The sequence below is a fragment of the Molossus molossus genome, unplaced genomic scaffold (genome assembly GCF_014108415.1).
Source record: "Molossus molossus isolate mMolMol1 unplaced genomic scaffold, mMolMol1.p scaffold_m16_p_5, whole genome shotgun sequence".
NCBI classification, from domain to species: domain Eukaryota; kingdom Metazoa; phylum Chordata; class Mammalia; order Chiroptera; family Molossidae; genus Molossus; species Molossus molossus.
The window spans coordinates 58,517,906-58,542,667 of NW_023425388.1; the positions used below are offsets into that span (position 1 = coordinate 58,517,906).

The 24,762-nt window shown below is 37.2% G+C and overlaps 1 protein-coding gene and 1 pseudogene across 5 annotated transcripts in view; one reads left to right on the top strand and one right to left on the bottom strand.

Moving 5' to 3' along the window:
- The window catches only part of ACAP2 (ArfGAP with coiled-coil, ankyrin repeat and PH domains 2), a 155,627-nt gene that overhangs the window by 71,213 nt on the left and 59,652 nt on the right, over positions 1-24,762 (bottom strand). For all 5 annotated transcript variants that reach the window (XM_036243331.1, XM_036243329.1, XM_036243333.1 and 2 more), the window contains 4 exons: positions 22,133-22,252; positions 21,299-21,352; positions 3,264-3,322; positions 1,066-1,249 (listed from right to left, as the gene is read on the bottom strand). In XM_036243331.1, coding sequence (XP_036099224.1) covers positions 1,066-1,249; positions 3,264-3,322; positions 21,299-21,352; positions 22,133-22,252 — 417 coding nt within the window. The remainder of the gene's footprint in view (positions 1-1,065; positions 1,250-3,263; positions 3,323-21,298; positions 21,353-22,132; positions 22,253-24,762) is intronic.
- LOC118617413 lies at positions 12,810-13,577 on the top strand (annotated as a pseudogene).

Consider the following 24,762-nt stretch of genomic DNA (forward strand, 5'->3'; position numbering starts at 1 on the left):
CAGCTAGGGTGACCAGGGAGGCTGTGCCACTGGACCCTACAGGACACCTACTACAACAGGCCACCCTAACAAAGCCGAGGAGACATAGCAACTCTTCATAATACACAGAAACAAACACAGGGAAGTAGCCAAAATCAAGAGACAAAAAAAAACATGTCCCAAACACAACAAAACACCAGGAAAAAATTAAATGAAATGGAGATAAGCAATCAATCAGATGCAGATTAAAATCTTCCCCTGGGCCCTGGCACGTTTGGCTCAGCAGTCAGGTTAGAGTATCGACCCCGCAGATCAAAGAGTTGGGGGTTCAATTCTAGAGTGTTGGCCTGTGGACCCAAGAGTTGAAGGTTCGATTCTGGTCAAGGGCACATACCTCTGTTGCAGTTCGACCCTGGCCCTGGTCAGGGTCATGTGGGAGGCAACCAATCGATGTGTCTCTCTCCCATGGGTATTTCTGTTTCTTTCTCTCTCTTTCTCTCTCTCTCTCTCTCTCCCACTCCATCTGAAAATAAATGGAAAAATATCCTCGGGTGAGGGTTTAAAAAAAAAAAAAGAAAGAAAGAAAAGATCTTCCCCTGGGACTTCCCCTAAAATTTCCATCCTTAAAACCCTTAGGACAGAGGACCCAGTGCACTCTCCCTCCAGGGAGCATGGCTGCACCTTTCTCTTCCCCCTCCCTCAAGCACCTTACCTAAGCTTCCTCACTCCCAAGTTCCAAGGGCCCTTCTTTTGCCGCTATGACTTGTTTCCTTAGTCTATTTCTTCTACAAATTACTACTTCTACTCGTGACTTTCAAAATAAGTGTTCTCTTATAGTTTTAGTCTTGGCTTTGAATTCTTTCCATTCAGAACTCAAGAACAAAGGTTGCTGAACTCAGGTCCAGTCTGGCCCCTCTGGTCTAACATCTGGTGCCATTCCCATTGCTCAAAACACAGATATACAAACAAGTAAAATGTTTTAATTATAAAATGTTAAAAATTTATTATTAATTTTTTTCAGTGCAATTACTCAAAAAGTAATGACATGTTTAGTAAGCATTTTTTGAAAAAATATAATAAATATACCTGAAGTACATAGTCGAGGGCTATGTGTCGAAAACATTTTCTTGTTGCTGTCAGAATGTTTGTGGCTTCTTCAACTTCATGCTGTTTGTTTCTCTGTACTTGAGCATTTTTTACTAATGCATTTTCTTTCTCTTCACTGACTTTTTCAAACTGCTTCTTGGCATCTTTGAATTTTCTAAGATCTCTAAAAAATAAAAACAGTAAAACCTTTATAAAACTCTCTTGATTAAAATTTTAGCAAAATAACATTTAGAATTTAATTTTTATGTTTCTCTATTTATTCGATTCACTGTGCAATAACACTCAATAGCTCTTCCAACTACAACATACATTGTTTTTCAATTATAATTTTCAACATAGTCACCTAACATTTTATTACTTAGATATATGAAACTGCAGTGAAAATAAATTATGAAATGAACATTAAAGAAACATAAAAAGCCAAGTTCATTTTTTTCCCTAAAAACAAATTCAGGACGATGTATCATTTTTATTTTTTTATTTATTTTTATCCTCACCCGAGGACATTTTTCCATTTTTTGCACAGATAGAGTGGGAGGGAGAGATAGGAAGAGAGAGAGCAACATCGACGTGAAAGGGACACATCGAGTGGCTGCCACCCGCAAGACCAACCAGGGCCGGGGACAAACTGCAACCGAGGTACATGCCCTTAGCGGGAACCGAACCCGGGTCTCTCCGGACCGCAGGCCGATTCTCTAACCGCTGAGCCAAATCGGCCAGGGCCGATGTATCATTTTTAAAAACAACTTTTAAATATTAGTATACCTAAGAATCACAATAGGGAACTTGTTAAAAATGCAAATTTCAAGGCTCTTCCTCTCCCAGAAATTACAATTCATTAGTCTTTGTGATAAATCATAGAAATCAGAGCGGGGGAGGAGGGAATAAGCAACATTAATTTCTTGGTGAAGGGAACTACTGGTCCAAAGGACATGAATGTGTTCTTAAAACACGAACTCATAATGCTTTCCAAAAGAATTCTTGTACCCATAAAGGGTAACAGTATCCATCTCAATAGTCAGAAAATCTGAAATCCTTGATTCATTAATAATCTTAGGTAAGTACATAACATCACTTTGCTTTTACTTTTTCTATCAGGGAAGAAGGCAAAATAACTTGACGACAAACAATTTTAAAATAATAATAATAATAATAATAATAATGTTTACCTAAGAAAGAACTCTTGTAAGCTATTAACTCTCATGTATACATTCTATCAGAACATTCTGAATATTTGTCTATTATGAAGTAATCTATAAAGAATCTGCAAGAGCCCAGCTCAGTGGCTAAGCATCAACCCACATACCAGGAGGTCACTGGTTCAATTCCTGATCAAGGCACATGCCCAGGTTGTGGGCCAAATCCCCAGTGGGGGGCACGCAGGAGGTGGCTAATCGATGTTCTCTCTCATCCATGTTTCTCTCTCTCTCTCTCTCTCTCCCCTTCCTCTCTCTCTAAAATCAATAAAGAAAAACCAATTTTTTAAAAAAGAATCTGCAAAACATCACCTTCACTACAACAATTCTAACCTACTAAAATGGCAGTGCTTTACATTTATGTGATCTGCCACTATTTATAGCTCATAACATCTATAGTTTATCATGAATACTGTATTTGTAATCAATTTTATTTGTAATTTTATATATTGTTAGTCAGGAATTAAAAGAGAAAATATGAATTATTTATGTGAAAAAGGAAAACCAGGAAAGTTCAATATTTTTTTACAAATATAATGAATGTGACACAAAAGGCTCCTATGTAGCAAAAAGCCTGCACTTTCACTACTCATTCTCATATATTCTCTTCAAAGGAAATACCATATTAAAAGAATGCAAAACTTATTTTCCACTATAATAACTGATAGTATTTCAACCACTCTTGAGATTTTGATTTTGAAAGGTCATTAAAGTATTTACATTTATTTAATACATAACAATTCTAGTTATCTATCTTAAACATATATTTCACAATATTAATGATTCACTGTAAGGCATTAAGTCTAATTTTATACAGAATAATTCTAGAGAAAAATGCAATATACATTTCACAAGCAAAACAAAAAATAACCTCTAATATTTTCATAATTCATGTTACATAATTTCTCTCCAAAGGTACCAACTCCCAGATATAATAACTAATTAAATACTTTACTCTTTCCTTTGCTACAATTGACTTACTCTTTAACGAAGTTCTGAAGCTGTGCCTTAATTGATCTCTGAGTTTGGTCAAATAGGATCTAAAAAATAAAATGTAACAGTAAACAATTATAAAAGTAAATAAAAAATAATTTTCATGTAGTTCTATAATTATCACATCCCTCTATCAATAGTCCAATTTCTAATAACACCTATATCCCTTATTCAAGACTACATAAGAAATACACATTTAGCCCTGGCCGGTTTGGCTCAGCAGTTAGAGCGTCGGCCTGCGGTCCAGAGAGACAAAGGTTCGGTTCCCGCTAAGGGCACATACCTGGGTTGCAGTTTGTCCCCGGCCCTGATTGGGTTGTGCAGGAGGCAGCCACTTGATGTGTCCCTTTCATGTCGATGTTTCTCTCTCTCTTCCTCTCTCTCCTTCCCACTCTATCTGAACAAAAGATGGAAAAAATGTCCTTGGGTAAGAATTAAAAAAAAAAAAAAGAAATACACATTTAAAAGAGAAACAAACTGATTTTCAGGAGAATTTCATCTGTCTAAAAAATAAAATCACTTCAATTTACAGAGGAAATCAAATCTGCTTTAATATTTAAATAAAATGCAATTTATTTCCTTGATTTTAATTCAGGCTTAGGAAGACAACCTAAAAGAGTAATAAAAACTTCACTCCATCCACAACAGAAATTTCTTAATCTCATATATCAAAACACACCAAATGAAAACAACTCCACAACAATCTTATATCTGAGTTAATGGTTACTCATTTGGGAAAAACTCAGGATTTAAATGCTTTATATTCTGAGTTCAAGTAAACATTGTATAGTCCTTTAGTTTAAATAATTGCTTAGAGGTAAGAATAGAATTTTATTCCTCACAATATTTTGCCCCACTTAAAGGATGCCACATATTTAACTTTGATAGCTGTGTGTATGATAAATTTCACCGGGCTAGTCATGGGAATTCCAGGTACTTTTGTAATTTACGGATATACTTTATTTATAATTAGAAATAGATGTTAGATGAACAAGCAGAAAAATTAATTTTCAAAACAAAACAAAATCCTGTGTCCTTCTACTAATTAAAAACAATACTAATTTCTCTCTCTGAAATCTTATTAGCAAAGTCTATGTTCTCATCTAAAAACAAAACACACACACACACACACACACACACAAAATGTAGATTGAGTCCAGGGTTTCAAAAATGTCAATTTAGTTCCAGAAACAAAGAAGAAGTTTATGTTACACCCAAAGTATTATACCCAAAGTAAGCAGAAAGAAATAATAAAAATCAAAGTGGAAGTCACCAAACAGAAAACAAAATCAAGTCCTGGCCGGTTCGGCTCAGCGGTTAGAGTCTCGGCCCCTGGACCAATGAGTTGAGGGCTGCGTTTCATACCCAGGCAGCCGGGGTCCTGCGGGAGGCTACCAGTCAACGTGCCCCTCTCATGTTGATGTTTCTTTCCCCTTCTGGCTCTAGTTGCTCTCGCTTGCTCGCGCGTGCGCGCTCTCTCTCTCTCTCCCCCTCCTTCCCTCCCTCTCTCACCCACCCCACTCTATCTGAAGTTAAATAAAAAAATATCCTTGGTGAAGATTAAAAAATAATAATAAATAAGTAAATAAACAAATAGATAAAACCTGTTTTCAATTGTCTCCAGTTATAAATATTTTTTTTTATCCTCACTTGAGGACATTTTTCTATTTTTTGTTCAGGTAGAGTGGGAAGGAGAGAGAGGAACAGAGAGAGAGAGAGAAACATGATGTGAAAGGGACACATCAAGTGGCTGTCACTCGCATGACCAACCAGGGCCGGGGACAAAATGCAACTGAGGTACATGCCCTTAGCGGGAACCAAACCCGGGTCTCTCTGGACCACAGGCTGACGCTCTAACCGCTGAGCCAAACCGACCAGGGCTGTGTCCAGTTATAAAAAAAGAATATATTTTAAAAAAAGAAAATTGATGAAACCAAGCTTAGTTCTTTGAGAAGATTTATAAAACTAATTAACCTAACCTCCAGCCAAAGTGATCAGAAAAAAAGCGACAAATTTCAAATATTAGGAAGGGAAGTTTTATCACAGATTTTCCAGGTATTTAAAAGGAAAACCAGGGGAGTTGGGGAATTTATGTCTGTAAATTCAACAGATGAGTAAATCTTTGAAAGACAAAAATTACCGAAGTTGCCCTGGCTGGTGTTGCTCAGTGGTTAGAGCATGAGCCCACGCACCAGAAAGTCATGTGTTAGATTCCTAGTCAAGGGCACCTACCTGGGTTGTAGATTCATCCCCAGCCCAGTTGGGGCAAGTCCAGGAGACAACCAATCGATGTCTCTCTCTCACATTGAAGTCACTCTCTCTCTCTCCCTCACTCCCGCTCACTGCCTTTCTCTCTCTCCCTTCCACTCTCTCTAAAAAAATATCAATAGAAAAAAATATCCTCAGGTGAGCATTCACTAAAAAAAAATTTTTTTTCACTCAAGAAAACAATCAATAATCTAAACAGAATTTAAAAAGGAGACTCTATAGTTTAAAACCTCCTATATCTTATAGTTAAAACTACACTTACATAAAACCTAGCAATCTTCACAACAAAACCTGTATGCCAATGTTTACAGCAGTTTCATTCCTAATTACCAAAAACTAGAAACAACCCAAATGTCCTTGAAGAAACAAACTATGGGACATCTGTACAACGAAATACTACTCAGCAACAAAAAGGAACAATGATTAACATATGCAAAACCATAGATGAATCTCAGTGCATTTTGCTAAGTAAAATAAATCATATTCAAAAGGCTACAAGCTGTATAATTCCATTTATATGACATTTAGAAATAGGTAAAACTACACGGATTGAAAACAAATCAGCAATTTCCAGTGGGGTAGGGAGGAGAGGAAGAGCAGACAAACAATGGGGTATCATGAGGTTATTTTTAGTTAATGGAACGGCATCTTGATTATCAGTAGAGATCCAACTATATGCATTTGTCAAAATTCACAAAATTGTATACCACAAGGAGTCAATTTTGTTACATTTAAATTTTAAGATAAGGTTAAAATATGAAGAACAACAGGATACATATGAACCAACTGATTTTGAAAGAATTAAGAAACAAATAGCATGACTAATGAGGTTCACTGAAAGGACAGATGTAGAAACAAAAGACTAACAAGAAAATATCCCTAAAAAATTTATGAAAACTGCCATGTAATAGGGGATAAAGCAAGAGTATGGCATCATATAGAACATGTTCTCTGACCTCAGTGAAATTATACTACTGATACACAAAATAATATAGATTTCTTGCCCAGCCGGCGTGGATAAGTGGATTGAGTGTTGTCCCATGCACTGAGAGGTCCCAGTTCGATTCCTAGTCAGGGCACATGCCCAGGTTGCAGGCTCAATCCCCAGTAGGGGGTATGCAGGAGGCTGCTGATCAGTGTTTCTCTCTCATCAGTGTTTCTATCTCTCCCTCTCTTCCTATCTAAAAAATCAATGAAAATAATTTAAAAAAATAATATACATCTCTCTCTCTCACACATACACACACACACACGAATACTATATTACATTTATATGAAGTTATAAAACAAGCAAAACTAGTTATAGAAAAAAAACAGAACAGTACACGCCTCGGTAGTGTGGGTTGGGACTGTCTGAGAAGAGGTATGAGAAAACTTTCTGAGTAATGGGAACGATCTTTATCTTTTAAAAAATGTGGGTTATACAAATGTATGCATTTAGCAAAATTCATTGATTGGTACATGTGAGACATGCACTTAACTATATTTTAAAAAAATTTTAAACTATAGCCCTGGCCAGTTTGGCTCAGCGGTTAGAGCGTCGGCCTGCGGTCCGGAGAGACCCGGGTTCGGTTCCCGCTAAGGGCACGTACTTCGGTTGCAGTTTGTCCCCGGCCCTGGTTGGTAGTGCGGGTGGCAGCCACTCGATGTGTCCCTTTCACGTTGATGTTTCTCTCTCTCTCCCTTCCTCTCTCTCCCTCCCACTCTATCTGTACAAAAAATGGAAAAATATCCTCGGGTGAGGATAAAAAATAAAAATAAAAATAAATAAAAATAAATAAAAAATTTTAAACTATAAAAAATATTAAACTCAGCCCTGGCCAGTTTGGCTCAGCGGTTGGAGCGTCCGCCTGCAGTCCGGAGAGACCCAGGTTCGGTTCCCGCTAAGGGCATGTACCTCGGTTGCAGTTTGTCCCCGGCCCTGGTTGGTCGTGTGGGTGGCAGCCAGTCGATGTGTCCCTTTCACATCGATGTTTCCCTCTCTCTCTCTTCCTCTCTCTCCCTCCTCCCTCCCACTCTATCTGTACAAAAAATGGAAAAATGTCCTCGGGTGAGGGTAAAAAAAAAATATATATATATATATTAAACTCAGAAACTATTCATGGGAATGTATTTAGGAGTGAAATACACTGTTGTCTATTAATTATTTTGAAATACATCAATAGGTAGATTGATACATGGATAGAAGGGAGGATAAATGGACAGATAAGTAATAAAGCAAATATATCTAGCAGGTGAGTGTATGAATGTCTATTGTAAAATTATTTCAACTTCTAATAATAATCAGAAAAAGTGATTCCCCCTCAAAAAAAACTTTTTAAAACCCTTGTAAATTAAACCTCTACAGAGATGTCCACATCGGTGAATTCTACCAAACATTAAGAAAAACATACAGCCCTGGCCGGTTTGGCTCAGCGGTTAGAGCGTCGGCCTGCAGTCCAGAAAGACCCGGGTTCAGTTCCCGCTAAGGGCACGTATCTCGGTTGCAGTTTGTCCCCGGCCCTGGTCGGTTGTGTGGGTGGCAGCCACTCGATGTGTTCCTTTCACGTCGATGTTTCTCTCTTTCTCTCTTTTCCTCTCTCTCCCTCCCACTCTACCTGAACAAAAAATGGAAAAATGTCCTCGGGTGAGGATTTAAAAAAAAAAAAAAAGAAAGATAGAAAAACATACAAATTCTACTCAAACTCTTCCCACAAAAATCTATTCTATCAGAAAACCTATTCATGAGAAAATTCTTATGAAAGACAAAACCAGAAAAAGATATTCCAGAAAAGCTACACAAAAATTATTAAGAATACATAACAATGATATATAACAAGAATATATAAAAAGGAAAATACTTCATGACCAACTGGGATTTATCCCAGGGAAGGCAAGACCCATTTAACATTAAAAAATCAATCAATGCCCTGGCCAGTTTGGCTCAGCGGTTAGAGCATCAGCCCACAGACCAGAGAGACCTGGGTTCGGTTTCCACTAAGGGCACATACCTTGGTTGCAGTTTGTCCCCAGTCCCAGTTGAGGTTGTGTGGGTGGCAGCCAGTTGATGTGTCTCTCTCACATTGATGTTTCTCTCTCTCTTTCTCCCTCTCTCCCTCTTGCTCTATCTGAAGATAAATGCAGATAAATGCAAAAATGTCCTCAGGTGAGGATAAAAAAAAAAAATCAATATAATTCACTGTTAACAGACTAAAACAGAAAAACTATATAATCATCTTAATAAATGCAAAAAAGCATTAGACAAAATCCAAAATCCATTCCTAATAAAAATTCTCAGGAATTTGGAACTAAAAGGGTACTTCCTCACCCAATAAAGGGCACATATGAAAAACATACAGCTAGCATCATATTTAGTGGTGAAAAGCGACTTTCCCTCCTACAATCAGAAACAAGGCAAGGATGTCTGCTCTCATCACTTCTATACCACATTGTACTAGAAATCCTAGCAATGCAATCAAGCAAAGAAAATAAATGAATAAAATAAAAAGTAGACATATTAGAATGGAAGACTATAAAACATTTTAATCCACAGGCTATATGTAGAAAATACTACGGCATCTACAGAAAAACCTACTAAAAAGGTTACAGAAACAAAGTCCTGTACAAAAATCAGTAGTACTTCTTTCTATATACCAGAAATGACCGATTAGAAATTGTGAACTTTTAAAAAGAACGTCATTTACAATAGTATCAGAATATAGGAAATGCTTAGGAATAAAGTTAAAAGATATGCAAGATTTGTTCAGTGATAAATTAAATAAATGGAGAGACATACTGTGTTTATTAATCAGAAAATTCAATATCAGTAAGATGACAATTCTCAACAAATTGACCTACAGATTTGATGAAATCCTACTTCAAATCCCAGTAAGCCCTTATGTAGAAGTTGAAAAACTGATTCTGAAATGTATATCAAAATGAAAGAACCTAGAATAGCCAAACAAACAAAAAAACTACCTGATTTTAAGACTTATTATGAAAACTACAGTAATCAAGGCATTTGTGGTATTAAAATCAAGACAGGTGGCCCTGGCTGGTTTGGCTCAGCAGTTAGAGCGTGGGCCTGCAGACCAAAGAGTGTCAGATTCAATTCCGGCCAAGGGCACCTCAGTTGCGGTTCCTCTCCACCCAGGTTGGGGTCCTGTGTGAGGCAACCAATCGATGTGTGTGTCTCTCTCTCTCTCTTCCTCCCTCTCTATCTGAAGATAAATGCAAAAATATCTTTGAGTGAGGATTAAAAGTAAAAATCAAGATAAGCAAAAAGATCAATGAAACAGAAGAGTACAGAAATGACCCACCCACACATGGTCAATTTTTCTTAAACAAAAGGTACCAATTAGGGAAAAGATATTTTTTTTTTAACAAATGGCACTAAAACAAGAGTTATATGCCCAAAAAAATGAACCTTGACCCTTACACACAGAAATATTAACTTAGAATGAATCACAGATCTAAACTAAACATAGAATAAAATCTTAGTGAACTTGGATTTGGCAAATTATTTCTTAATAGAACGCAAAATAAAAAACTATTAAAAAAATCAATAAATTTACTTCATCAAAATTAGAAACTTCCTCTTCAAAAGATAGTGCTACAAAAATTTAAAGGATAACCCAAAGCCTGGGAGAAAATATCTGTAAAACGTTGACTTGACAAAAGACATGTACAGAAATAGGAAGGAATCTTACAACTAAATAAGGAGACAGCCCAGTTTTTTAAGTGGGTAAAAGATGTGACATTTCACCAAGGATATATAGATGGCAAATAAACACATGAAAAGATGTCCAGCATCATTAATAAAGAAAATGCAAATTTAAAACGATTGACCATAACAAGTGTTGACAATCATATGAATCAACTAGAACACTCATATATTGTTGGTGTAAAATGATACAATCAACTTTGGAAAACAATTACCAAATTTTTCTAGAATTCCTTTAATTGTTACAAAAATTAATTTTTTAGAAATTTAATATCTAAAAGAATATTAACATTATAAACATTAATAAAGAAAATAAGAAATTCGTATTTCTTTAATTTCTGTTAGCATTGTTTTGTAGTATTTGCTATATAAGTAGTTTTGTAAAAAGTTACACATAATCTTACCTTACAAACTAGCCATTCTACTCTTAGCTATTTACACAAAAGAAATAAAAGCATGTCTGTTCAGATGTTTACATATATATTTTATAAGCATCTTTGTTTATAATAGCCAAACTTGAAAACTACTCAAACATTCGTTGTGATTGCTTCAAAATATGTACACAAATTCTTTGATACACTTCATCTCAAAAGTGGAGCCTTATCCTCCAAACCCAGTGCAGCTTTCAAATAACTAGCCCCAGCCAACATCTTAATAGCAATTTCATAAAAGACTCTGAGCCTCTCTAAAAATTGCTGTTCCAAAAACTCTGAGCTAATAAATACTTTTTGCTTCAAGCCACTATTCTGGGGGTAATATGCAAGAGCAACAGGTAACTAATTCATCAACAGGAGGATGGATAAACAAATTATGAAATATCCATATAATGTAGTACTAGCAAGCAATAAAAAAGTGAACTCCTGGTAAACACAGTAACATGACTGAGTCTCAAAATAACTACACTGAAAAAAATTAGACAAGGATTCCATTTACAAATTAGTCTTAAAAATGCCATGTAATCAATAAGGATAGAAAGCAACGATAACAAAACAATACCACTTTTCCACTGGCATTACCATTTGAATCATCCAAAACTATTTTTGTCAACAATTTGCCATCACTTCTTTGATTTATAGCCATTGTCCAATATTTCATCTTCTTTTGCTCTTACTTTTCAGAATTCACTTCTATTAATTTGTTTTTATTTTTCACATTTTCCCTACTTAGCCAGGTATGTATAGTTGTTTCCTTAATATTATGATCATTTGTTATGAGGTATTCCTATTAGAATGTAATGGATTTTGCTATTTCTTTGGCTGTTATTTCTTAGTTCTTATTTATTATTGGCTTTGGATGTCACTTAACCCAAATTCTGACTCTTGATAAAACTTCATTGGACTTTATTTTTAATTATTTTTTAAAATATTATTTCTGGCCCTGGCCAGTTTCGCTCAGTGGTTAGAGCGTCGGCCAAGAGTCCCAGGTTCGGTTCCCGCTAAGGACATGTACCCCAGTTGCAGTTTGTCCCTGGCCCCGGTTGGGGTTGTGTGGGTGGCAACCAGTCGATGTGTGTCTCCCATATTGATGTTTCTCTCTCTCTTCCTCTCTCCTGTTCTATCTGAAGATAAATGCAAAAATGTCCTCAGGTGAGGATAAAAAGTAAATTAAAACATTTTAAGAATGCAGAAAATTAAACATAATCAATTTCTAAACCTTAAGATATATACTATTTCACTTCATATTTAAACAGATTTGCTTTTTACCGATTATTGTCTTCCTACCATAATAGTCAATTTTTCATTAAGTAGTAATGGAAAGTCATTACATTCAAAAGACAAACACAACAGTCCAAAATTCTCTTCTTCAACCTAAATATCTTTATATATCAAAGAGTTATTAAATAAAGCAATGGTAGAAGCAATCACACAGGACTTCAACACCAATTCATTTCATACAAAAAAAGATCCATACTCTAAATTTCTGCAAAATATGAAAAAGTTATTTTATGAGATTAATTACAATATCATGTTACGAAGCTAGTTACAAGGTTAACCTAATTAAGAGTTAGAGCCAGAATGCTTCATACAATTGCAAAATTGCCCAGTATACCAGCGCAAGAAAAATGTGAGAACTTTGTAATTTTATAAAGAAACAAAGGAAATACAACAGGTGCCACATTAGAACAAAAGAATTAACAGATGCATTTGATGGCATGCCAGATAAACAGTAATAATCACTAACCCAAAAGACAAGTATATCAATGTTTTCATTGCTGAGTGATGATTCTACATGTTAATAACTGTGTTCAAGTTAACAGCAATAGCTTGGCCAATGTGGCTCAGTGGATTGAGTGTTGAGGTCCCAGTTGGACTCCTGGTCAGGGCATATGCCTGGGTTACGGGTTCTATCCCCAGTAGAGGGCGGCAGGCGGCAGCCAATAGATGTCTCTCTCACATCGATGTTTCTCTCTCTCTCCCTTCTTCTCTCTCTAAAAAAAATCAACAAAAAAAGTTAACAGAGGACACGTAGCAACAGTACTTCTTGTTCAGGGTCCTAACCTGAATTCGGGGCTGCCCTGGCACTGTGAGAGCTACTGTGGTCACCTCTGTGTTTGATCATTTACAATGTCAGGCTTTTAAAACTTAAACACGGATTTATACCAGACAAGTTACAGGATCGATGACCAGTCACAGCAGTCCTATGATTATGGCAGAAGTGGAGGACCCTATAGCAAACAGCATGCTGGCTGTGACTACTCGCAGCAAGGCCGATTTGTCCCTCCAGACATGATATAGCCACAACCGCCATACACCAGGCAGATTTTTCCAGCCAACTCAGACATTTACTCCAACTACTTCTCAGTCATTCTATGGAAACAACTTTGAGGATGAACCACCTGTATTAGAAGAACTGGGTATCAATTTTGCCCACATCTAGCAAAAAACACTAAGTGTTACATCCATTAAAAGTAGCAGATAGCAGCAGCATGAATGAGACTGATCTGGCAGAACCCATAGTTTTTTGCCTTGCCTTTGGAGCCACATTGTTGCTGGCTAGCAAAATCCAATTTGGCTATGTATATGCGATCAGTGCAAATGGATGTCTAGGAATGTTTTGTTTAACTTGATGAGTATGACAGGCGTTTCATTTGGTTGTATGACAAGCGTCCTTAGATATCGCCTTCTTCCCATGATCCTACTTTCCGGCTTTGCAGTGGTATTTTCTTTGCAAGAAATGGTGGGAATCATCTCACTCCTGGAATTATTGGATGGTGTAGATTTTCTGCTTACAAAATTTTTATTTCTGCATTAGCCATGGAAGGACAGCAGCTTCTAGTAGCATATCCTTGTGCTTTGTTATACGGAGTCTTTGCCCTGATTTCTGTTTTTTGAACTGAATTTATCTGGAATGTGGACATCATTAGGCCAAATACACAAAAAGGACTTTGAATTCTTAAATCGGACCAGCAAACTGCTACAGTGCATCTCTCATGCAGATCTGACGTTTGAATGTTGGAGCAATGGAAGTAAACGTTTTTATAGAACTTTGGAATACTGCTGGATTTGTCTGCAGTATGATTACCTTTAAGTGTCTGCTTATACAAATAAGAAGTGCTATTTCTTTCCTGTTCCTGCAGCCTTTGAAAAACAACTTTTTTCCTTAAATTATATTATGATGTTTTTGCTAGATTTTTATCAACTGTGGGAAACTAACCACAGAGCTGATAATCTTTTTTAAAAACAACCCAGTCATAGTAAAGAAGACACAATACTTACTGCAGAAATATTTTTCCAAGGAATTAGGATAGAAAAATTGCCTGTATTCTCAAGTCAGAGACTTTCAAGTAAAAAAAAAATGATCCCAATGTACAGTTTATGAGTTTGTATTTCAGAAATTTGGCATTCCTTTCAATTATTTCGTGGAAGTTTTGCGAAAATTCAACAGTAGAAAAGTTCAGTCTGCCAACTGCAGATATGAAATGTGAACACCTGCTTAGATATTAGCATTATGTAGACCATGGTGACCTAGACTGATCACAGTAATACTCATAGTCGGATCTCCATATTTTTCAGGAAAAAGAAAATCACTAACTTCTTTTTAAAACAATATTTAAAATGTCACAGTTTCAGTATTGCAATTATCAATGTAAAGTACATTTGATGTTTATTAAATATTTTCCCAATTAATTTAAAAAAAGTTAACAGCAACAGTTAATATTTCTGAATACAAGATTATCTTAGAAGAGTGTTGATTGTTTTGCAAAGCACCAATACAAACTCCTAGGGATGAAATACTCAAAATGCCATAAGAAAATTTCAAAACAAAAAGATATTATTAAAACATTGTAATTTAGCATATTCACAGTGTAGCCATAATGACAGCAAGATGTAATTTTACATTAAGAATTCATTTCGAAAACTCTGAAGATCTATTTTGTGTGTAAATATGCTTTCCAAATTAAATGTTATCAAAATGATGCATAAATCTAAAAAAATATTCAAAATGTTTAGCATCATCCATTTTCAGCTTTTTGTAAAGAAATAGTATGAGAATATCAACCTGCTGTTTCATGCAAAAGTACTGGCTGTCCAAAAGAATAATTTTGCCTAAGATTGTAAATTAAAAGTAGAATTCAAAAATTTAAGGGGAATAATTCTCAACATAAAAATTTGTGTAATGCCAGTTACTGACTTTAAAAGATGACTTACTTAACTGGTATTCTTTTTCATGGAAGTATTATATTCAATATATAATATCGTCCCTAATACTGTGTTTTGTTTTAGCAAAAGTTTATTTTAAAAATTATTAAATATTGCCCTGGCTGCTTTGGCTTAGCAGTTAGAGCGTTGGTCCGCAGACCAGAGAGTCCCGGATTTGGTTCCCGTTAAGGGCATGTACCTCAGTTGCAGTTTGGCCCTGGCCCTGTCCCTGGTTGGGGTCGTGTGGGTGGCAACCACTTGATGTGTCTCTCTCACATTGATATTTCTCTCTCTCTCTATCTGAAGATAAATGCAAAAAATGTCCTCGGGTGAGGATAAAATAAAAAATTATTAAATATTAATTAAATTAATTATTTTAACATAATTGCATAAAAAATGAATTTAAATATTCACCAACACCCAGCTAGGACATGACACCCTCATGTCTCCCTGTAGTTTCCTCCAGTGTCCCATACAAACAGACCATCAGTTTCTATCTGTGCCACAAGATGACAACAGTTGCGAAACAATGAACTTACTATATTCTCACTACCTACAACCATTTGTTGAGTGAATGAAAGAATGGCTATAATACTAAAAATCATACTTACAAAAAAAAAAAAAAAAAAAGCCAAATATTTTCAGAGAATTTATGCAGCAATTCAACTTTAAAGCTTCATTCAGCACAAATAATAATCAAATATGCCAAGTTCCTTATACCAATAGCAAATTAGAATCCAAAAGAGTCATCAGTGTGGTTACAGAAATTATGTTACAGAAAAACAAGTCAGTATTTAAATCCACTCTAGTCCTTATTAGAATGTGGCATACATGACCTGCTCAGGAAAAGGCATGAGATGGCATCTTATAGACAATAAATTGAATAACCCTAGGAAATTCTCATTCTATAAGGGGGATTGGAGGAATGGGTGAAAAAGGTGAAGGGATTAAGAAGTACAAATTGGTTGTTATATTGACAAACCTCAAAGGGAATGGGGGAGGGGACAGGAAGAGATAAACTGAAGAATTTATATGCATATATGCATAACCAATGGACACAGACAGTAGTATGGGAAAGGCAGGAGGTGGGTGGAATAGGGGATGAGGAGGTCAACAAGGGAAAAAGGAGGGACATTGGTAATACATTCAACAATAAAAGTAAGTTTTGTGTTTGTTTTAGTCCTCACCCGAGGATATTTTTCTATTTATCTTCAGATAGAGTGGGAGGGAGGGAGAGGGAGAGAGAGAGAGAGAGAAAAACATCTATGTGAGAGGGGCACATTAACTAGTTGCCTCCCACATGAGCCTGACCCAGGCAGGAGATGAGCCGCAACCGAGGTACGTGCCCTTGACCAGAATTAAACCCACGACTCTTTGGTCCACAGGACAACACTCTAACTGCTGAGCCAAACTAGCCAGGGCAACAATAAAGATAAGTTTAAAAAAAAAAAAAATTCTGATTCAGGTACTATATAAGTGACTCCTATTGGAAAAAATTAAAAGTATTTGTTAACAAGAAACAAAAAGGCCAGTTAAAACAGAGAGCATAGCAACCACAAAAGGAAAAAAAATGAACCAAGGTCTAGCAATTTCATACTTATAGCTATTAAAAGAAACATTTCTGAGATATTGTAAAAAAGAATGTGGTAATAAAATTAGAAAGGCACAGTACAGATGATCCAATATGGTGGCAGAATAGGTGGAAGTTACACTCACCTCCTCCCAGGACCAAACTAGAATTACAACTAAATTATAGAACAATGAACCTGAATAACCAACTTAAGAAAGACACAGGACCATCTGGAGGTAATATCAAACAGTTCTCCATATATACATATATATAACTATATATGTAACCATACACAAACTCATCAACTTACAGCCTTCAGATCTTGAGGCAGATAGGCAGACAATTAGTGATCTCTTAGTTTGCAAATTATGTTTTCAAAACAGCATACATTTTACAGTCAAACTAGAGATCCTGAACATCTTCGAGTACGAGGAGCAGTAAAAGAAAAATTAAAAGAACATTAAATACTCTTAGTTGTTTATGTGATATGCTTTGCCACTGATTTAATACATCTTTATTCATTTAATGACCATTAAAGAACATTTAACAGTTTTCATCAATTCATAATCTCAGTGTCCCTAACCCTGCAATGAGTAACTCCTTTCTACCACCAACTTTTAGGTGGTAGTAGCAGAGATAAACATAACAAAACAATTGCAGGCAGAGTACTTAGAAGAACAGACAATAAGCCCTGGCTGGTGTTGTTCAATGGTTAGAGTGTGGGCCGCGTGCACCAAAGGGCTGCATATTCAATCTGCCAAGGGCACACACCTGGGTTGCAGATTTGATCCCACTCTGGTCGGGGAGTGTGCAGGAGGCAACCAATCAAAGTGTCTCTATCACATCCACGTTCTCCCCAAACCCTGTTCCACTCTCCCTAAAAAAAATCAATGGAAAAATATCCTTGGGTGAGGTTTAAGGGGAAAAAAAAAAGAAGAACAGACAATAAAATAAGTATGTATATTTAAGAATCAGACCAGAGCCCAGCCAGTGTGGCTCAGTGATTGATCCATGCACTAAGAGGTCGCCGGTTCAATTGCCAGTCAGGGTACATGCCCAGGTTGTGGGCCCGATCCCCAGTGGGGGGCATGCAGGAGGTGGCCAGTCCGTGTTCTCTTTCATGGATGTTTCTATCTCTCTCTCCCTCTCCCTTCCTCTCTCTCTAAAAATCAATAAAGAAAAAAAATTAAAAAAAGAAAAAGAACCAGACCATAGCCCTGGCAGGTTTTGCTCAGCGGTTAGAGCGTCGGCCGTGGACCAAAGGGTCTCGGGTTCAATTCCAGTCAATGGCACATACCTCAGTTGCAGTTCAATACCCAACCCTGGTTGGGGTCATGTGGAAGGCAACCAATTGGTATGTGTCTCTCACGTAGATGTTTCTCTCTCTCCCCCTCTCCCTCTCTCTCTCACTCCCACTCTATCTGAAAATCAATGGAAGTGTCCTTGGATAAGGATTAAAAAAAAAAGAAAGAACCGCCCTGGCCAGTTTGGCTCAGCGGTTAGAGCATCTGCAGAGAGACCCGGGTTCAGTTCCCCCTAAGGGCATGTACCTCAGTTGCAGTTTGTTCCCGGCCCTGGTTGGGTCGTGTGGGTGACAGCCACTCGATGTGTACCTTTCACATCAATGTTTCTCTCTCTCTCTCTCTCTCTCTCTCTCTCTCTCTCTCCCTCTCTCTCCCTCTCTCCCTCCCTCCCCCCCTTCCCCCCTCCCACTCTATCGAACAAAAAATGAAAAAATGTTCTCGGGCAAGGATAAAAAAAAAAAAATGAACCAGATCATTCATATACACACACACACACACACACACACACACACACATACACACACGTTGTGTGTGCATGTGTGTGTGTGTGTGTGTGAGAGAGAGAGAGAGAGAGAGAGAGAGAGAGAGAGAGAGAGAGAGAGAGAAAAGCAGAGTAAAATGATACAAAGTCTCCCAGGAGCTAGAAATCTGCAAAGTGTATTTCCCAGATCCTGTTGAAAGCTAGGAGGTTTAGTTTTGCCAGTGGGTGCCAATGTTAGATTAACAGGCAGGAGAAAAGCAGAACCCATGTGACACAGCCAGTGAACAACTGTGAGCTACTCCAACTTTCAGCACCATCATTGACCACTCAGGGAAGTGTCAATGGGACTGCAGGCTCCTTTCCTTACTGTTACAGCAACAAAGAAGGCAAGCTCATGGCTTTTGGCAAGGTAACAAAGGCAATATTTTCATCACTGCAGACACTTAGGAGCTCCAGTAATACCACATTTACTTCTGTTTCTCCAGCCCTGGAGGCAATAGCTACTTCCCATGTTTACTAATCTTCAGGTGGCATTACCTTGGCTTTTTATATTCCTTCAACCCTTCCAACTCTTTTGTGACCATTTCACTGTATTAAAACCTTTCTATCAGAAATAGCCTAAGTGGTCTCTAGTTCCCTGAACGAATGCCAACAGATAGAGGAAAGGAAGAAATATCACTCTCCAGAGTCTACTTTCACACATTTTGTTCCTCACAACATCCTTCCTTACACATAGGCATGGCAAATTCCATTATTCCCCTTTTTTAGAACACTAAACTAAAAAATGAAAGTGATTACGTAAATTGACCAAAATTACTCAGCTAATACAACGGAGCCTAAGCTCAATCTAAGTTGTCTTTGCCTAAATCGTATGTTCTTTTTAAAACAATGTTAAAGTGAAGAAATACTGATTGCTTTCAATTTTAGAAAAGAAAAACACACATACATTATTGAAATCAGTTCAAGAAACTAGGTACACATTAACAGCACTAGCACTAAAAAGACCAATCTCTATCCTCTTGAAGCAAACTATACTTATATACCCTGCTTCAAACAAAAGTAATGTTTGAAAATTTAATTTACTCTAAGAAAGTGCTTTATAAAATATTTTCAAGTAAAATTTCTTAACAAGAAAGCTTCCAACATATCTTTTAACAATTAACTTACCAAAAGTTTGTCATAACCATAACTTTTTACATATAAAACTATAAAAGAGAGTACGGTAGCCCTGGCCAGTTTGGCTCAGCAATTAGAGCATCAGCCCAAGGACAAAAGGGTTGCAGGTTTGATTCCCAGTCAAGGGCATGTACCTTGGTTGCAGGTTCAATCCCAGCCTCTGGCAGGGTGGTGTGGGAGACAACCGATCAATGTGTCTCTCTCACATTGATACTGATGTTTCTCTCTCTCTCTCTCATTCCTTCCCTCCCTCCCTCCCTCCCACTCTCTCTAAAAGTCAATGGAAAAATATCATCAAATGAGGATTAAAAAAGAAAAGCAAGGTATTTTTACATAAAATAATATAAGACTGATTTAGAAAATATCAGAAACAGGACTATTATAAAGAATAACATATTATGGAGAAAACATTTAACCCATTAATATAAATCAATAACTTTTAACAAAAAAAAAAAGCAACGCTCACTATATTATATTTTGTAAGAAGTTGGAATCCAAGAGAACATTTGATTTTAAGAAAAATCAAATACATCATACACTAGTATCCAAGTTCACTGGAAGGCAAAAGAAACTAGTAAGAAATCATTAAAAACAAATTGGTGCAAAATATTAGAGCTAAAACCATAAGACTCTTAGAAGAAAAAAAAGGGGTAAATCATGATCTGGGATTTAGCAACGGATTCTTGGATATGACCCCAAAAGCAGGAGCAACACGGAAAAAAACCAAAGAAGCTCGGGTTCGATTCTGGTCAAAGGCACGTATCTTGGTTGCAGTTCAGTCCCTGGTTCTGATCCGGGTCTTGCGGAAGGTAACCAATCGATGTGTCTCTCTCATGTATATGTCTCTCTTTGTCTCTCTCTCTCTCTGTCTCTCCCTCTCTCTCTCTTTCTTCCTCCCTCCTGGACAAAACATGTCTTTTAGGGCATTGGTGGTATAGTGGTGAGCATAGCTGCCTTCCAAAACATGTCTTTTGCCAGGCCAGTGTGGCTCAGTGATTGAGCAACGATCCATGCAACAAGTGGTCGCCGGTTCGATTCCTGGTCAGGGCACATGCCCAAGTTATGGGCCAGATCCCCAGTGGGGGGGATGTAGGAGGCGGCCAATTGGTGTTCTCTCTCATCGATGTGTCTATCTCTCTCTCCCTCTCCCTTCCTCTCACTCTAAAAAAAAAAAAAAAAAAAAATCAATAAAAATGGAAAAAAAAGAAATAACTAAATTTAGAATGACTTTTATTTATTATTGAAGTATTTGCTTTAAAAGTTATGCCCTAGCCACCCTGGCCAGTTTGGCTCAGCGGTGGAGTGTCGGCCTGCGGACCAGAGAGTCCCAGGTTCAGTTCCTGCTAGGGGCATGTACCACAAAAAAAAAAAAAAAAAAAGTTATGCCCTGGCCAGTCTTGCTCAGTGGTTAGAGCATCGGCCCGCAGACCAGAGAGTTCCAGGTTCAGTTTGTCCCTGGCCCCTGTTGGGGTCGTGTGGGTGGTGGCCAGTCGTTATCTCTCTCTCACATCAATGTTTCTCTCTCTCTCTCTTCCTCTCTCTCCCCCCCTCCAGCTCTATCTGAAGATAAATGCAAAAAATGTCCTCGGGTAAGAAGAAAAAAAGTTACAATGTTACAACTTGAAAGAAAAAAATAACTTATGGGCATGTACTTCACTGATCTAAGTTCAGTATTTTAGAATGGAAAATAAAATGTGTTCTCCCTCTCTCTGTGTCAGACACACACACACACACACACACACACACACACACACTTTAGACACACCCAACTAAAAAGTTGTTGACAAATTCAAAGTCACTAAATTCCAACCTAAGTCATTTTATAAAATACTGCCACTAATAAAAAGTACTAAATAACATAAAAAAAAGTACTGACACTTACTGTATGAAAATTGATCATTTCTTGAAGGCTGTCAGAAAACTTGGTCAAACTTGTCTATGAGAAAGAAACCAAAGGAAAAAAACAAGTCATATAAGATCCACTAAAACAGGCCACAAAAATGTGATTTCAGCATTTCTGACAGAAAGATCAAGTTACATTGTAAACAACAACATTTATTTCTAAAGACAATCTCACTACCTCATGGGCATGCTCTGCAGAGGTCAAGTCTACATGTAGTATCATAAAACCCTAGAATAATCAAAGAATCAGTACTGCCCTATCAATAGTATTATGCTAACAAACAGGAATGGCACAGATAAACCTAAAAGTAAAATTGAGTGTTATTGAGACTGTGCATATGTAGGCATCTCTGAATCAAATACTCATCAAAATATACCCATTTCTTCACCTGTTATTATTCCTCATGAAAGAAATGTCATTAATTCCACATGGTATAGAAAGGGATCTAGGCTAACCTAGCATAGGTAGTTGACCAAAACTTTCCTATGCAGCCCATCACAATTAGACACTATTCTTAGGTTAATGCTCTCTGCTTTCCTCTCTTGCAGCTACTACCAAGCAAGATCCTGCTCTTCCTGCTCAAGCCTTCTTATAGATGCTTCAGCTCACATAGCAGTAAGTAAACTTATATTCACAATGCAAATCAACTTCTAGCTATCCAAGAAAACAGAATTATACAACATAGCACCAACAGGTGACAGCTTTTCTACTTCTAATTTTAAGGACCACTGTAACTCTTCATATGGCAAATAGATGCACAATTTATTAATGTCTTGTTGCATTTATCATTTTAACTAATTTTTAAATACTAACCTCAACTACAGCATCATTACTAGAATACTGTGCCAGGTCTCGAATCCCATTCATGAACTGTTTATTTGCAACACAAAAGGCTTTTCCGGTATCAATCATCACAATACAAAGCTTCACAAGCTGAAAAAGAAAAACATTGTATCAGGTTGAAAATAATTCTACAAATTATTTAAACAATTAATTCATAGGAGAGTTGTACCAAAAAATTGACTTTTCAGGACCCGGAGGTTGTCTGATGACAACAACAAAAAATTCTATCAAGTCAAATTCAATCCTATAAATTAATTCCATAAAAATTTATTAAAGCACCTCTTCAAAGGAAGAAAAGGGAACTTCAGTCAGAGCAAGCAGTATGATAAAAGTTATTTGAAAAAAATAACTGTAGTATGTTGGCAGAAAGGGAAATAAACTGGGTATGCTGGGTTAGTACTGCTGGTCATTTCAATATCGGTCTATCTGAGTAGATGTGCGAATTCATTAGTCAACCCTATTTCTTCAATGCCTACTGTTCTGAGCATGGTGTAAGATTTAGGACTGAAGCTGTCTTTCTTGACTTCTTTTTTCTTCTCTTTTCCTTTCCTTTCTTTTCTTTTTTCTTTCCTTCCTTTCTTTCTTCCATTCAGACACAGAACATTTTCTTTAAACAAAATCTTGGGTGAATGATAAATATAAAAATAATAAATGTGGCCCAGTTGGTGTGGCTCACTGGTTGAGCACTGACTCATAGATCACTGGTTCAATTCCCAGTCAGGGCACATGCCCAGGTTTTGAGCTTGATCCCCAGTGGGAGGTGTGCAGGAGGCAGCCAGTCAATCTCTCAACGATGTTTATCTCTCTCTCTCTCCCTCTTCCTTCCTCTCTCTCTAAAAAGGTCAATAAAACATTATAAAAAAAAAAAAAAGATAAATGTGGAGCCATAGGTAAAGGAGGGAAGAGTACTAAGGAGGTGGGAAGGGAGGGGACATAAAAAAAAAAAAAGAAGAAAAAAAGGATAACGAGCCCAGAAAATTTTTAGAAAAGACCTAAAGTGTCTCAGTCATATATTTTAATACTGTTGCCCTAAAGCCTTGAAAAAAAGAAATTGAAAACATAATCTCTGTTCTCAGGAGCTCTCATTCTAACCAGCAGACTAGATACATTCTATACTGCACAAACACAACTGTTATACATGACAAAACCATGTATGAAGGAACAAAGGAAGAACATCTAACTAGAACTGTGGGGATCAGGAAGGATTCCTGAAAAATTTAACACTTGAGAGAAGTCCTGAAGACCAATAGGAATTAGCCAATCAGACATGGGTAATGGGAAGATACTACTTTATATAGCACATGTGTTAAGGCCCAGAAGTTCAAGAGGGGAGGGCAAACAAGAAGTACCTTAGTGCAGCATGAAAATGTATACAAGAGCCAGATTAGTAAAAGCCTGTGTGCAATGTGAAGGGGTTCACATTTTACATGAAAGGAAATAGGAAACAATTAATGACATTAACTGGGTGAGTTGCCCAGAGTTCCATTTTAGAATGGTAACATGAAAGGAGAAAAAATAAAGACAGGGAAATATAAAGAATAAAGATAAGGATATTATATTTATTTTATTTTTTCCAGGATATTATCTTATTTAAGGATAATGTTTCTGAGAAACACTGCATATTGTAACTCCTTTCTAGGATTCACACTATACACTAATATAGCAAAACCCTTAAAAGTTTAGTAATAAAAAAATCTGGCCCAGCCAGTGTGGCTCAGTGGCTGAATATCAACCCAGGCACCATGAGGTCATCCATTCGATTCCTGGTCAGGGCACATGCCCAGGTTGTGGGCCAAATCACCAGTGGGAGGCATGCAGAAGGCGGCCAATCGATGTTTCTCTCTCACATCAATGTTTCTCTCTCTCTCCCTTCCTGTCTCTCTTTTTTAACTGAATTTTCCAGAGTCCTGGTCAAGGGCATGTACCTGGGTTGCAGGCTTGATCACTTCCCCAGTTGGGACACATGCAGGAGGCAATCAATCAATGTGTCTTTCTCTTCTTTCTCTCTCTCTCTTTCCCTCTCTCTCCAGTCCACTCTCTAAAAATCAATGGAAAAAAATGTCCTTGGGAGAGTATTAACAACAATAACAACAACTGCCCTGGCCGGTTTGGCTCAGCGGTTAGAGCGTCGGCCTGTGGTCCTGAGAGACCCGGGTTCGGTTCCCACTAAGAGCGCGTACCTCGGTTGCAGTTTGTCCCCAGCCCTGGTCAGTTGTGCGGGTGGCAGCCACTCGATGTGTCCCTTTCACATCGATGTTTCTCTCTCTCTCTCTGTTCCTCTCTCTCCCTCCCACTCTACCTGAACAAAAAATGGAAAAATGTCCTCGGGTGAGGATTAAAAAAAAAAAAACAATAACAACAACAAAAAACACAGATCTATGAAACAGAACAGAGAGCCATAAAATAAACCCATGCTTATATGGTGAATTAATCTACAGCAAAGGAGGCAATAATATATAATGAGGAAAAGACAGTCTTCAATAAATGGCATTGGAAAAACTGAATAAATACAAGCAAAAAAATAAAGAAACTAGACCACTTTCTTATTATTTTTTTTATCCTCACCTGAGGACATTTTTGCATTTATCTTCAGATAGAGC